The sequence below is a fragment of the Emys orbicularis genome, chromosome 1 (genome assembly GCF_028017835.1).
Source record: "Emys orbicularis isolate rEmyOrb1 chromosome 1, rEmyOrb1.hap1, whole genome shotgun sequence".
In the NCBI taxonomy this organism is placed as follows: domain Eukaryota; kingdom Metazoa; phylum Chordata; order Testudines; family Emydidae; genus Emys; species Emys orbicularis.
This window is the reverse complement of record NC_088683.1, coordinates 286,813,669-286,830,287: the sequence shown is the minus strand read 5'-3', so window position 1 is coordinate 286,830,287 and position 16,619 is coordinate 286,813,669. Positions and strand designations below refer to the sequence as shown.

General features: G+C 42.3%; 1 protein-coding gene across 1 annotated transcript in view; it reads left to right on the top strand.

Annotated features, from left to right (window-relative positions):
* The window catches only part of SCEL (sciellin), a 54,642-nt gene that overhangs the window by 16,647 nt on the left and 21,376 nt on the right, over positions 1 to 16,619 (top strand). The window contains exons 9-10 of the mRNA XM_065423757.1: positions 4,008 to 4,043; positions 5,861 to 5,932. Of these exons, the coding sequence (XP_065279829.1) occupies positions 4,008 to 4,043; positions 5,861 to 5,932 (108 nt within the window). The remainder of the gene's footprint in view (positions 1 to 4,007; positions 4,044 to 5,860; positions 5,933 to 16,619) is intronic.

The window sequence follows — 16,619 nt, the reverse complement described above, 5'->3', positions numbered from 1 at the left end:
GAGTTGGGGTGCAGGAGGGGTACGAGGTGCAGGAAGAGGGCTTAGGGCAGGGAGTTGGGGGGCGGGGTGCAGGAGGGGTTCGGGCTCCAGCCCGGTGCCGCTTACCTCAAGTGGCTCTGGGGTGGCAGCGGCGTGCACCGGGGCCAGGGCAGGCTCCCTGCATGCCTACCCTGGCCCCAGCCCCGGCCCCCCGCCGCTCCAGGAAGCGCTGCGGCCCCTGGGGGGGAGGGGCGGAGGGCTCCGCGTGCGCTGCCCTTGCCACGCCTCCAGGTATCTCCCCCAAAGCTCCCATTGGCCACAGTTCCCCGTTCCCGGCCAATGGGAGCTGCGGGGGGCGGTGCCTGCACGCAGGGGCAATGCATGGAGCCCTCTGCCCCCCTGCCTGGGGGCTGCAGGGACGTGGTGCCAGCGCCGCTGCGGGCTGGATCCAAAACCCTGAGAGGCCGGATCCGGCCCGCGGGCCGTAGTTTGCCCACCCCTGGTCTATATGCACAAGACTTTTAGGGCTATTCTGGAAATTACATTACAGCCAATGTCATACCCTTCTATACAGAACTGTTTTCTTGCTGTGATGTAGGGTATGTATTTAAGATTTATGACTAACTCATACCCTGGCTCGTGTAACTATGGTGGGGGGGAGCAGAAATGGAATCTGGAGTGTTGTCTGTTACAGTTATCCTGACAGGGCAGGATTCCAACAGAGGGCTGCAGCTTGCTACTTCTCTGAGTGGAAGCAACCTGTGTGCTGCCATCTGCCATCTAGTGCTTGCTGTTGAGAGAGGACATGCACCAGCCAACATAGGGGGAAGAGTTCTGTCCTCTATGCAGCAGATTAAGTCCTCTTGGGGATATGATGTATAGACATGAGCATTAGCTGTTTTGATCTCACAGCAGTCCACACCTGTGTGCAATGTAGTAATCATGCCCTGCTATTTGCTTTGTGGGAGGAAAGGCTCCCCACTTCCTTTTCCCTCCTTTTACAGTGGAGATGGCATGATTGTGCCCATAGAAAGTTGCAAACAAGAAAGGAAAACAACGACAACAACAACAAAAAACAACCACCACCAAACACACAAATACACACTGCATAACCCTAACACTCCCCCCACCCCCAACAAACAGCTTATGGCATTTTATAAGGAAATTTCTATCTTTGTCTATATGGGTTTTTATGCTGCTTTAATCTTCTGCCACTGTCATTTTCATATAATCTAGCCCACTATATAATTTTAGATGACTGCAGCTATGCCTAAGGGTAAAAAGAGGAGTTGAACTATGACACTTCTTATTACTCCAACTCTTTTTTGTTGTTTTACCATAACATATTTTAATTTTTAAAGATGGCAGAGATATTTCTACTGTATACACATGGCATATAATATTTCTTTTATGGTTTTATCCAACCTGCTATGCAAGCACTGTTTTGAGTCAAATAAATATGTAAGCTTTGCAATTACTTTAACCTTCTTAGTTCGCTACCGTCCATCTGTTTAACCCAAGATTCAAAATCACTGCTCAATAGAAGTACGACACCTAAGGCTGAAGTTTAGTTTCTGTTACATCATTGCTTGTTGCCCTCATTTTCATCAAAATGATGGATTTATTTTACAGATGCTGATCATGATGCATTTATTTTGGATTAATTTCAATATCTCACTAGTGTCATGGCAATTGTGGAAGCATCCCAAGTAACAGAACTGCAGAATGACTGTTAATGTCTTCCCAGCAGACAACCACCAAGTATTGCACAAGGGAGGAGTAGAGAGTTTTACCTGGCCTGGTCCACACTAACCCCCCACTTCAAACTAAGATACGCAACTTCAGCTACGTTAATAACGTAGCTGAAGTCGAAGTACCTTAGTTCGAACTTACTGCGGGTCCAGAAGCGGGAGGCAGGCTCCCCCGTCAACTCCGCGTACTCCTCTCGCGGAGCAGGAGTACTGGCGTCGACGGCGAGCACTTCCGGGATCGATCCGGGATCGATTTATCACGTCTAGACAAGACGCGATAAATCAATCCCAGAAGATCGATTGCTTACCGCCGGACCCGGAGGTAAGTATAGACGTACCCCCTGTTTTGGACAAAATTGATACGATTCTATTCCTTGGCCTCCTCTCCTCTTCCCCCTTATGCTGGCCTTCCCTCTGCTAGTATATTCCCCTGCCTTCATTACTGCTCTTCTCCCGCAATGCATACTCCGTACACACACAATTGCCCCACAAGGCAGGCATTGTCCTCATGAGACTTTCATGACACAATTCATTCATGGAGCACCTCTGATTATAATTATAGTGACCATATGTCCCATTTTGGCCGGGACTGTCCCTTTATTAAGACCTGTCCTGGCTGTCCGAACTTTTTTGGCAAAAGTGGGCATTTGTCCCGTTTGCTCTTGCCAATTAATCATAAGTTGGCAAGAACAAACAGGACAAATGCCCACTTTTGCCAAAAAAAGTGGGGCACGCACCCCTAGGGGGGCGCAGAGGAACATACAGGGTGGGGGGGAATGGTAATGCCAGCTCTTTGGGTGGGGGGTGGGGAGAAAGGGCTCCATCAATCTGTGGGGAGACAGGGTTTGGGCGAGCAGCAACACCAGCCAAGCAGGGGGGCAGGCCAGGCTCAGGCAATGCCAGCCCTGCACAGGGTGGGGGATGGCCAGCAGTGCTCGGACGACGAGTGACACCAGCCCCACATGGGGAGCAGGCTGGGCTCGGAAGAGAGCTTGCATGGGGGGTGAGGGAAGGCAAGGCTGGGGCCAGCCCCACGTGCGGCGGTGGGAGGGAAAAGGCCAGCTCCACGTGTGGCGGAGGGGAGGGGAGACAGGGCTCAGATGAGTGGCTCAGGCCAGCCCCGTACAGTGTTCTGATTTCCCTTTGTGAAATATGGTCACCTTACCTCTGATTGGTGTTGCCACCCTGCACTTGGCCATCAAAGATGGGAGTGAAGTGATTAATTATTCATATTTGTAAAGTGCTTTGAAGATGTACATGCTATTTTTCAGTGCTCAGTATTATTATAGCTAATAATAGGCACCAATCAAAGGAGAGCTTCCCACTTCGCTTGAAGCATGTTTCAGGAAGACCATGATGTGGCGTGTTGAGCAGAGTTGCAACAAGATTAAAATCAGAAGCAAATAGAGAGATGTGGAAACTACGTAAGCAGGACTACCATTACATGGCCAAGAGTGGGGAGTCAGAGCACCACTAGCCGTGCACTGCTCAATTCTAGGAAAAAGACCCTATCTGTCTTTGCCATACTTATAACTATGATTTCTTGGAAGGAATTCAGATAATAAGCAAGTGGTCCATTGCTGGTGGTAGCAAAGGGTAATTTGCTAGACATCAGATTTTTAAAATTATTTTTTTTATTATTGCTATTAAGAGAAAGCTAGAGTGTAGAGATGAATCATTCCTTTGGAGCTGAAAGCAGTGAGACACAAGATTGTCCTGTTATCTTCAGGAAGGGTGTAACCCAAATATGGTCTGGCTTCAAAGAGAGCTGTCACTAGTTTTCAGGTAGTTTTATGAGCCAAAGAACTGCTCTGAATTTTTCTGAACTCACTATGTCCAAGCATGACATGAATTTCTATCGTGTCCCATTTCAATTCCATGTTACTTAAGCACTAATTACTGGACACTTAAAAGGAACGTGCAATCCATGTTAAGTATCTTATCAGTTCCACTATAATTGAGCTTTTGGCTGCCAACTGAGTGCTGAAACCAAAGACACATGGATCTGAGTATGTACTTTGGAGAATAGTTAATTGACGCATGATTGTCTAAAGTAAAAACAATATGTAAAAATATGATAGAAATGTCTTATTATTTTATTTTCAGTATGTTATCTATATTGATTTATGCATTATTCATACACTAAGAAAACATTGTTGTCTTATAAGGAAGGAAAAGTAAGATAGACTGTTGTTAGATTTTTAAATACTTGTGAGGTGCTCCAATACTAGTGTTTGTTACTTCACATCTGAAGTGCTTATGGTTCTCTTTCTACAGAATTGCTTCTTCAGACAATTCAGAAGGGCCAAAGATGTAAGTTTGTTTTATTTTAAATATTACTTGTAAAGCTCTTAAGCTTGGAAATACAGCACAGTTCTGTGCATATTGTTGTGTACTTGCTTATAACAGAATGAATATATGATTTAACTGAGATTTTCCTGATCACACAGGAGCAAGCAAAGAGGACATCCCACACAGTATAAATATCCTTATCCTTCAAATAGTTTAGAGCATTTCAATGTACATAGCTCAGCATTTAAAATACAAACAACCACTCTCCCCCACGCCCTCCAAACTGTTCCCTGATTTTAATTCCACAGTTGTCGTTATTGACACTACTAATGTCCCTCAATATTGAACTGACTCTTTGGAGGCAATCAATAAATGGAAGAAGAGTAAATGAGGGAAAGAATAAAATAATGGGAGGGGAAATAGTAAATTAAAGTCTTATTTAAGGTAAAGTCTTGACTTAAGCTAAATCGATATAAGGCCCTCTTAAACCAATTTAAGAGTGCCCACACAGTGGAGTTGTGCCAGTTTAACTAAATCAGTTTCTAAACCTATTAGTTAAATAAGTAAAATATTCACACATAGAGAACGCTTAACTGACTTGGACTTAATTTCATGGATTGGGTCTATCTACTACAGCAGTTCTCAAACTCTGTCATAGTGTAGATCCCATTTTAATAGAGATATTGTCTGTTGGACCACATACACTCCGATTCCCAATCCCATAGCCCACCTTCCCTCCCATTCATAATCTTATAACATCCCTGTAGAGACAACCCCACATATTAATAATAATATTAATTATTATTAATAATAACTCATATTATGAATGTATTTAAAGTATTTTAGCTGTCTTTTAATGTGATTTAGCACCTAGATATAAGGAGAGAGAACCAGGACCATATACAGCCTGCTCTCTTTGGACTAATTGCAAATGTTCCACAGAGCACTTTGAGAGTCATTGGTCTCAGAGCTTTATGACATTCATATTACATCTATTCATTGATGCACAATAAAATGTCTAGCTAGTTCTTGATCCTACTAACACTTTTGCACATGCTTAACTTCCACAAGTAGCCATACTGACTCATGGGAAAGTTATTCAAGGGCATAAGTGTTTGCAGTATCAAGGCCTTAGTCTGCTAAAGGTGTTGCAATTATTATTTTGGTGAGAGAAATACTGTATAATCTTAAAAATTAAGAAAAATTGACCAGTACTCTGCTCACATTATTCTTCATATGCAAAAGTTCATATCAGATCTGCAGGGATTTTTTTTACTACAAGCACTTTCAAATCTCAAAAAACCCCACAATTTATTACTGAATCCATAATGTTAAAACAACCAATCCAGAAACACCAGTTTTTCACAAAGCTGAATGGGTCACAGCACTGATGTGCAAAGAAGTGTTGTATCAGTGGGTATATATGTAATTTAAAAAAATCTGTGGAAAGTACTTGTCCTTTCTCAAAAAAAACCCCTAACTCAGGGGTTCTCAAACTGGGGGACGGGACCCCTGAGGGGGTCACGAGGTTATTACATGGGGGGGTCGCGAACTGTCAGCCTCCACCCCAAACCCCGCTTTGCCTCCAGCATTTATAATGGTGTTAAATATATTAAAAAGTGTTTTTCATTTATAAGGGGGGTCGCACTCAGAGGCTTGGTATGTGAAAGGGGACACCAGTACAAAAGTTTGAGAACCACTGCCCTAACTCATTACTGTATTATAAACCTAAGAGATACAATGATGGGTACTATTATAACTTATGCATATGGAATGAGATTTATATAACTCAGGCATGTTACTCATGAATTAAATATATATTTAACATTGTATTGCAGGACTGTCTATTCATCAGAACAAACTACACCTGAGAGCTCAAAAACTGCTGTAGACAATAAAACCAGAACAAGGTATTACAAATAGACATAATCAGAATGATTGGTATGGAATGGGAAAGAGAAATATACTGTAATAGATTTATTAGACCTCAATATTTGATGGGTTACGTGGCTTCTGTGGATGAGGGGAAGCAGTATGGACCAAGTTTAGGACTAGAAGCCAGGAACTCCATGAGTGCTAATCCTGGTTCTGTCAGTGATTTGCTGCATTATCTTGAAGTCATTACACCTTTTGTGCTTCAATTTCCACAGCTATCAAATGGGAATAGTGTGGTGGGAAGTAAAGACCTCACACAGGCAGCAGCAGACACTAAAGGGTTAATGAAGAGAGCAATCATAGAATCATAGAATATCAGGGTTGAAAGGGACCTCAGGAGGTCATCTAGTCCAACCCCCTGCTCAAAGCAGGACCAATTCCCAACTAAATCATCCCAGCCAGGGCTTTGTCAAGCCTGACCTTAAAAACCCCTAAGGAAGGAGATTCCACCACCTCCCTAGATAACCCATTCCAGTGCTTCACCACCCTCCTAGTGAAAAAGTTTTTCCTAATATCCAACCTAAACCTCCCCAACTGCAACTTGAGACCATTACTCCTTTTTCTGTGATCTGGTACTACTGAGAACAGTCTAGATCCATCCTCTTTGGAACCCCCTTTCAGGTAGTTGAAAGCAGCTATCAAATCTCCCCTCATTCTTCTCTTCTGCAGACTAAACAATCCCAGTTCCCTCAGCCTCTCCTCATAAGTCATGTGCTCCAGCCCCCTAACCATTTTTAAAAAGCAACAGAGGGTCCGGTGGCACCTTTAAGACTAACAGAAGTATTGGGAGCATAAGCTTTCGTGGGTAAGAACCTCACTTCTTCAGATGCAAGTAATGGAAATCTCCAGAGGCAGGTATAAATCAGTATGGAGATAACGAGGTTAGTTCAGTCAGGGAGGGTGAGGTGCTCTGCTAGCAGTTGAGGTGTGAACACCAAGGGAGGAGAAACTGCTTCTGTAGTTGGATAGCCATTCACAGTCTTTGTTTAATCCTGATCTGATGGTGTCAAATTTGCAAATGAACTGGAGCTCAGCAGTTTCTCTTTGGAGTCTGGTCCTGAAGTTTTTTTGCTGTAAGATGGCTACCTTTACATCTGCTATTGTGTGTCCAGGGAGGTTGAAGTGTTCTCCTACAGGTTTTTGTATATTGCCATTCCTGATATCTGACTTGTGTCCATTTAACCTCTTGCGTAGTGACTGTCCAGTTTGGCCAATGTACATAGCAGAGGGGCATTGCCATTTTTGTTGCCCTCCGCTGGACTCTTTCCAATTTTTCCACATCCTTCTTGTAGTGTGGGGCCCAAAACTGGACACAGTACTCCAGATGAGGCCTCACCAATGTCCAATAGAGGGGAATGATCACTTCCCTCGATCTGCTGGCAATGCCCCTACTTATACAGCCCAAAATGCCATTAGCCTTCTTGGCAACAAGGGCACACTGTTGACTCATATCCAGCTTCTCGTCCACTGTAACGCCTAGGTCCTTTTCTGCAGAACTGCTTCTTAGCCATTCGGTCCCTAGTCTGTAACAGTGAATGGGATTCTTCCGTCCTAAGTGCAGGACTCTGCACTTGTCCTTGTTGAACCTCATCAGGTTTCTTTTGGCCCAATCCTCTAATTTGTCTAGGTCCCTCTGTATCCTAGTCCTACCCTCCAGCGTATCTATCACTCCTCCCAGTTTAGTGTCATCTGCAAACTTGCTGAGAGTGCAGTCCATGCCATCCTCCAGATCATTAATGAAGATATTGAACAAAACTGGCCCCCACGACCAACCTTTGGGGCACTCCGCTTGATACCGGCTGCCAACTAGACATGGAGCCATTGATCACTACCCGTTGAGCCCGATGATCTAGCCAGCTTTCTATCCACCTTATAGTCCATTCATCCAGCCCATACTTCTTTAACTTGCTGGCAAGAATACTGTGGGAGACCGTATCAAAAGCTGATACGAACCTGTGGACGCTGCAGGTAAACAAACTGTCCTGGCCTGCCAGCGGATTTCCCTGACGAGCTGCATGCCAGAGGTTGCCGATCCCAGTTCTACAACATCAGATGGGGGAAAGCTACCTAGAGAGAGCAACTTTCAGGCAGAAGGATCCAGGAAAGGGTCCATAAGGAAAATGACTGCAAAGGCTGTATGTAATAAGCAGTCCAGGGCGGCAGCAGGGGACCTAAACAAACAGTCCTTCCCTGCCTAATGCTGGGACCCAGAGGAGAGGTGAGCTTGGGTCCTCCTACAGGCTCCTGGAGGGAAGGAGGAAGGGACTGCTGAAGCTCCAGATTCAGGCTGGCAACCCTAATTTAAGACTACTGGACTTTATATTTGTTCCTGTTTTAACTTTCTTTGTTCCTCCCTGATGAAGAAGAGAAATAGGGATATTGGGTGTCAGGGCTGGTGATTGGAGGCCCATCACAGGACCTTTAGGATCTTGAGGTGAGACCCCCTACTGCCCTGAAAGGGGAGAGACTCAAAATGACCCAGCCACAGGGTGGAGCTGTTAAAAGAGGCTGAGCACTACAGGCCACGTTTTGGAGCTGATACCAAAAAGGAAACTGGGGCACGGCTGCCTTTTTTTCAAAGATTTGGCCACAAAAGGGCATATTAAAGGGCAAGAGGCTGGATGATAGTAGTTTATACCTGCTTAACACAACTCACAGGCAGGGTTTAGTTAATGTCTGCACAGTGCTATGTGGGTAAAAGAGCCATATTAGTGCAGAGTATTGTTAGTGTTAGACAGAAAAATGTAAACACAATTTAATGTGACAAATATTAAAATGTGTTTTAAGAGTTAGTGTATGTGGTACTGTATTTTGAAATACATATAGATAATATTAATCGACTATAAAAGTTGTCAATGAAGAATGTGAAAATGCTGATTATTTAAAATCCAGGCAAATTGGGAGGCTTGTCAGAATGGAAATGGTACATTTTCCAGTGTATTCAGTAATAACCATCACAAACATTGACTCTGTGCCCTTGCCTGTACTATAATGCCCTGACTATGCAATTCAGCTATATGGTTAAAATTGTGAATTCATTACAAGAAAGATACTTTTAGATATTCACTGAGAATTATAGTAGGTCACAATTTGCAATTTTGAATTTTGAATAGGAAAGGCTACAGATTTTAAGTCAGTTTAAATTAGCTCAGTTTAATTGATTTGATTAACAAAGTATAATTTTTGGAGATCTAGAGCCATAGCATATGTTACCTTGTATTCTCCAATAAATTCCACAGTACATTAGAACAGTTCAAAATCAAGGAAAACACCCTGAAGATGTCTGGCAGTGTAATTCTCTAGGAAGAAAGCAGTGCTTAAGTGAAACATTCCCATCCACAAATCTTGGAGATTTTACAGAATAAAATATACCAGTTCATTAACTAGGGATGTCACAGCCATTCCCCACTATAAAGGCTTCTTAAAGTCTTCCTTAATCCCCATTTTCATTTAGTTCATATCCATCCTCCCCTAGTGGGTCTCATTAACATATCAAGCTTTATATTCCAGTTGTTCCATTGGTGGAGAGCTGTAGGAATAGTATTTGACTGATCTACTATGTTACTATGGTAACCTTGCTCTGCAGTTATTTGTGTCACTATGTAAACTATAAGTAGCCTGGAAAACAGAGGGCTAAATTTATCCCTTTATCCTTGATGTAACCAATCCTACAGTTTTATGAACCTACAAATTCTGCTAAATGTATGTATCCAATAGTGCTCAACAGAAACACCATTTTCTGTTAAAAATGCTACATTAATGCTATAGTTTTGGCAAAAAAATATTTACTCCACACCCAGGAAAATTAACAGTAAATCTATTTTCTAGTAATGTTGAAATTCACTAAAATAAAATTAAGGTAATATTTTAGTTTAAGTATGAAATACTTTATTGTCATGTACTTTTACTCAGAACTGTAACATTTAAATGCATTTTTAAATATACATATTTACTTGGATTTTGTTTTTTCTCTGGAGAGATGTTAAAGTATTAATGAATTAATCCCCATTTAAAATGACCGGAATATGATACTTAATGCATCTGCCCTGTCTTCTGTAGGGTACAAGAGTTCAGCATTCTATTCATTCTTATGTGATTGGGTTAAATATGGATTCTTATTAATATTTATGAGCACACAATAGCTATCAAATCCTCTTCATTTTGAGAGGGCTGTGTTAGCTAGCAAAAACATATAACTGGAACAGACATGTATGCTATTGGATACTACAGATTATACTTTATGGTAAATCAATCCCCGATTTTCTTTGCCATCCTCATAGGATCCAAGTTGTGATAAATCACCCCTTTTGAGGAGAACTGTAACTGGCTCCCTGTGGAAGCTGTCAGTGCTAGCAGGAGTATTGTTTGGAGGGAGATTAGCTGAGATGGCTGTAAGGTGCTCTCTCTCTTTGCGGCAAAGAATGTTAACTCCACAGTGCAGTTTGCCATGCAAAAGTCTTTGGAGCAGGGGGACTGGAATCTGGAGCTCCGAGGCTATAGAGTCATTCTCTCTCTCTGGTTCAGTGACTGTTTGAAGCAGTTGTTCAAAGTGAAACAGTGTCAACAGGAGAGACAGAGAGACACCCATCCTCCTCCTTCAGCATAGCTCAGTGGTTAGGGCACTCTCCTGAGACGTGGGAGACCCCTATTCGAATAATTTCTCCCTGTCAGACAGAGAGGAGAATTGAACCTGGGTCTCCCACATTCCATATGAGTGCACTAACCACTATGCTAAAAGGTATACTCTCACTTGGAGCAGGAGGACAATTTTGAATGGATCCTGATCTAGTAAGCATGCACTGAGTGGCACTCCTCCACCTATCTCCCTCCAGTTTGAGGATTGCACTGGGGCTTTGGCATCCAGATCTCTGGAGTGGGGCAACAGTGCCCAGGCCCAGAGGCCAAAGCTTCGGAAACTTTTGCAGCAAAAATGTAGGAATCTACAAGGTTAGGCAGCAACTGAGTGGGGCTTTTGTGGATCACAGTGGTGCCTAAAACTGGGACTTAAGTCCCTTTGTGGATCTGGGCCAAAGTGCCAAACATGACTTTTTGGTATAGTTGGGAATGAGGCCCGCACTGGGCTTCTGTGTATCTTGGCCCCTCTATTTCTTGCAAAGGACACACAGAACCCTGGGGCTGCATTAACCTCCCTGGAACTACCAGGGGGGGAGAGAGTGGGAGCGAGATGGGAGGATGAAGTTTTCTTTAGTGGGTGGGTGTACTTTGGGTGCTGATTGACCTGGTGTGGGTGTGGGGACATCTTCTGAGAGGTGACTCATGTAAAACTTTACCCTATGCTCATTTATTCTCTATCTTAAAATATAATATATACACCTGCCCTGAGTACTACAATCCACAATTAACCTGTGTAGCTCTCTGCAACAAGATAGTTTTGAGGGCAGAAGCTTAGTAGGATTCACAAAATGATTAGATCACCATAAGATTAATGAGAACATGTTTAAAGGGATATAAGCATTTAGGCTTCATTGTATAAGCCAACTACTAACTACCTGAAGTTAGAGGGAAATTTCCTCTATAAGCAGGTCACTTCATAAATTACAGGGTCCATTCCTCTGAAGCATCTGGTACAGGCCACTGTCCGAGACAGGACAGTGGACAGGCTGGACCACTGACCAGAATGGCAATTCCTATATTCCTGTATATAGCAGCCAAGCATCCACACTCTCCTTCTTCAAGTCCCCTCCACCCCTGCTCCTCAAGAATCTTACTATTTTTCATTGCCTCGCCTTCGACTGCTAATCATATTCTGTCTCCCCCTGCTTATATCCCTAATGGAAAACAAATCTATACTATTAACCGAGTTGGATATTTTTAAGTTAGAATAGTAACTGACAGGGAATATCAATTATATAGGGCACTATCTATACTATATAAAGTCTATATGATTGACATTCCCTCTCAGGCCAGGTCTACACTACCGCGGTAGTTCGACGGCTGGCAATCGAAGTTCCGGGTTCGATTTATCGCGTCTGGTCTGGACGCGATAAATCGATCCCGGAAGCGCTCGCCGTCGACTGCGGTACTCCAGCTCGGCGAGAGGAGTACCGCGGAGTCGACGGGGAGCCTGCCTGCCGCGTGTGGACCACATCTGAACCGCGGTAAGTTCGAACTAAGGTATGTCGACTTCAGCTACGTTATTCACGTAGCTGAAGTTGCGTACCTTAGTTCGAATTTGGGGGTTAGTGTAGACCAGGCCTCAGTTACTACTCTAACTTATAAACATCCAAGTAGGTTAATTAACATAGGCTGTTGATAATTACAGTTGAGGATATAAGAATGTTCTGATTTGCTTTGTAAATGTCTAATCCATTCAGCTATACTTTATGGTTCTACTACTGCAGCACTTCTACCTCAAACTATAACGTGGAAGATATATTTATTTATTACGTTAGTAACGTTTCCTTAACTCTCACATTCATTCAGCATGTGCTTGACATGACTAAAGTAAGTAATTTCAATTTAGATATATCCTTTTAAAATTATATATATTTTAACACTGAAAAAATTAAAACTGAAAACTAACCCTTCTAGTCATCTAATCTTTTATGTTGCATCTCTTCCTGGGGCTTTATTTTCCCTCATTGTGTCTAAAACTTATTTGTGTGTATTATGTATAATTTAGATAGTGGGCTCCTCAGGGCAGGGGCCTTACCATCTTATACCCATATGATGGTATATAAATAATACAGGAAATATGTATAGACATACTTTTTCCTTCAGATCTGTGTGATGGATCTTCTTCATGCTGTGTTATCACTATCCTCTGCCTGTTGGTTGTGTGATGTTCCCCTTTCAGTGATGTGCCAAGAGGATTATTTTGCCCTTTGCCTTGAGCAATAACTTTATTATATTAGGTAATTGCAGCACCTGTCACAAGTTACTCTTCTGTTAGTTGCAAATACTTCAAAACCTGCATGAAGCAGTATGTTCAACAGGCGATACAGTTTGTCTATTTTAAATCATCCTCAAGGTTCCCAGTATAATTTTATTCAACCATCTATTAATGATGTCCTTCAGTAGGCAAGCAACTTATGTGTCTTAGGTTAGGTAAAGACTATGCATAAAGTCCACCCATAGTGAAACCTATCTAAAAGCATCTATCAGTATTGGATACACTGGGCCAGATACAACCCTAATGCAACTCCACTGACTTAATCTGAATTACACCAGGGACGAATTGGTGCCAGTGTGTTAAAAATAATAAATGAAGGGATTGCCACAAAGAGTTTAAATAGAATATAATGAATCAATAACAGAATAGCTTCAATTATTAATCAGTTCTAAAATTCACAAGTTGTTTTGGAGTATTTGAGAAGGTGCTCAGACACTATGGTCATGAGGGCCTTATAAAACTTGGATAGAGATCTTACTCAGATGCCAAATTGCCTCTTGTCATGCTGGCTGCTGCTGCCTTGAACTTTAATGACTGTCAGACTGTAGGAGTACAGTAAACACTGCAGAGGTTATTAAACCTGTCTTTTTTGCAGGCTGTGTAGTAAACGCGGGTTGAGTAAGAAGTTTCAGTGGTGTGTATGTGGACGAAGGTGGATACTTTGAGAGCAAGTCTTCACAGAGTAGTCTTCCTAAGTAACTTTCGTCTTGGAGGGAGATGGGGGTGGGGGACAAGACCACAAGCTCCAGCTTTCCATTGCCTATTTTATGCAGGTGTTTTCATCATTTTTCATTATTCAAGCTGCCCTAACCACTGCTTTTCAAAAGGAAATGTAATGCCACGATTTCAGAAATCATGGGGTTTGATTCTGTCTAGCTAGTGGTCCCTCATTTCCATAGTCATCTCATTTAATATGAAATGTGTGATAAATGAAGGGTGGGGGGAGATAGCTCCCTTTTATGGACACCCAGCCAGCCAGTTAGCTATAAAATCCCTCTTAGTAGTTGTTCTCTACTTGCTTTACCTGGGTTAAAAGTCTTACTACTATGCATAGGTAAAAGGAAGTGAGCGGGCACCTGACCAAAAGAGCCAATGGGAAGGCTAGAACCTTTTAAAATTGAGAAAAATCGTCCCCTTTGTCTGTGATTGTTCTCCCGGTGAGAGGGGGACAGGGCAGCAGTTATGTTGTAAAGAGCTTGAGCCAGGTATGAAAAACCATCAGTATCATACCTAGAAACTACTCATTTGAAACCCCAGATATGTAAGTAGATCAGGAAATGTCTAGGAAGATTCAATTAGGTTTATCTATTTTTTTTCTTTATGGCTTGTGGATTCCTCTATGCTAACCCCAGGTGCTTTTGTTTTGCTTGTAACCTTTAATCTGGACATCAGAAAGCTATTCTTGGTGCTTAATCCTTATATTTGCTCTTTTAAAATCTAGCAATAGCCTGAGTTTTCAGATGTATTTTCTTTCTTTCTTTCTTTCTTTCTTTCTTTCTTTCTTTCTTTCTTTCTTTCTTTCTTTCTTAAGAACAGGATTGGAGTTCTGTGTCTTAAGAGGCTGAGTGAGAGATTCTGAACCTCATTTCTAGTATACATGGCACCCAATAGAGTTTTAAAGTTAGCAGTGCTGGTTTACATCTCTTCTGTTCAATGATATAAATGATTTGCCATTGCAGAGCTGATGTGAAGAGATCCAAATGCATTATTTCTTGTAGTGTTTACAAGATCATACTTATCCTCAAAGCAGAACTGAATGAATTGCTGTCCTTTCTTCAGTGATCTTTCCCAGTCCACATCCCCTCAAAACATTCTAAACAACTTTGCCTCTGCATTTAGCTCTGAAATTCTCTGTGCTATGCAGCACATTGTGTTTTGGCACTGTATAAATGGGTTTTCACGGTTGGCTGCAGACCTCTTCAATTTCGTCATCCTTGGCTTCTGTTGGTGCAAGGCTTAAATGAGGGCTCCTTTGAAAGAAACCTGGCATTGATTAGTCTGGATTGCAACAGGAACGAAAACGCACCCCAATTCAGAATAAACGCCATTCCTTTCTCGACTTACTTTTTCTTTCTCATTTACAGACCACAAAGTCTGTTACAGGAGTGTTGAAGGGGTCCTGGACAGTCAATCAATGCTCAGAAAGGCCTGTTATGTCAATCTTTGTACAATGCAAATCCTGAATTACTTACTATGTTTCAGGGTGCGGTTCCTTTTGATCCAGAATTTGGATGTTCCAGCTGGCAATTTGTAGTTGTTTTTGTGACCTGAAACTGCCCTTTACAATGCTGATGTTATTAGGACAGAGATGTCTTTTGAGGCTTTAGCTCAACTTCAGTATTGAAGTGTCAGTGTATTCAAGGGTTTTGTCAACCTTTTCTTGGTTGCATAGTGACTGACTTAAGACCTGAGGGGCTTATCTCTTAATGACAGCAAGTCTTCTAAAATTATTGTGGCTGTTGGCTTGCTGGACCAGAATAGTTTTCACCTTTGTATTGAAGGATGTGCTAACACAAGCAGAGCTTTACCACTGTGGAAGTGGTAAAAAAAAGGTAATGTAATATTTAAAGTCGCAGCCTATTTGCAGGTGTTGTGTAAAAGGGCTGTGCAGCAATGAGAATCCATGGTGGCATTCTGGGTAACTCCGTGAGAATTCCTTTGGGAACTATGCAGCTGCACACACCAGCTGGATGGGTTCTGCCAGACTTCTACAGGTGCAGTAGTTGTCCCCCATGAACTGATACAGAGGGGTTTGGGAGCTCTGGCCACAGACACTCCTGTTCTCTTTGGGAGTGTAACAGGGTAACTGACTTACTAAATGTTCCAGTCCAGGGGTGCCCTAGTATGGTGATCTGCCATTGGGAGTTATTAATGGGAGAGAGCCCAAAGGAAAGAAAGTTCAGAGTCCTGAGTGAGAATGAGAATGTCTGGAGTCCTAGAGTAGAGACAGCTCAGAAGAAGAGCCGAGCTGGCTGGGAACTTCAGGGAGGGAATGCCTCAGCACTTGCAATCATCACTCAGCAAGTTACATCTTAATTTAAGCAGTGTTTACACTGAGGTTTTTCTCAGTCTCTCACTGTTACATGCCACGGGTGGAGCTACACTGGTGGTAGAAATGGTGAAAGCACTACAGTAAAAGGCTGCCAGACTTGTTCTGAGAGAGATTAGATCAGATGGTGGCATGAACACTGGCAAATGCTTTACAGTACATTGTTGCTACCGTAGGTGTAGCTAGCTTCATCAGGCAACTGTAGGAGTTTTTAAGAAAAAGCTCATTGCAGACAGTCTGGGTCTTGCAAATGCTGATTCATCCAACTAGTCCTGCAGGTAATCCCATTGAAGTCATTATGTTATGTGTCTTTATAAATAACCATAAAATCTTAACTGTAGTTGTTCTTAACCTGAGGGGTATCTGAACCAGTGACCTAAAGGATCTATATCCTATTACCACTCCCTTCAGACAGCCAGTTGCCCTAACTGAAGGAATTTGCAAGATGCCAGTCTTGATTACTTACTTTAATCTTGCCAAACAGATGCAGCATGAAAGAGAGAGAGAGAATTAAGGAAGTGTTACCTGTGTAAAATTTAATATATTATCCAGGTTACATTTTATGGAAGAAGTCTTTGTTCCAGGAGAACCAAAAAGCATAGCCAAACAGATCAGTCACATCAGAAGTTAGATCACAACATATATAATTTATTAGGATTCTTCAACTTTGTTTTATAAATCAGAGTAATTGACAGGATGG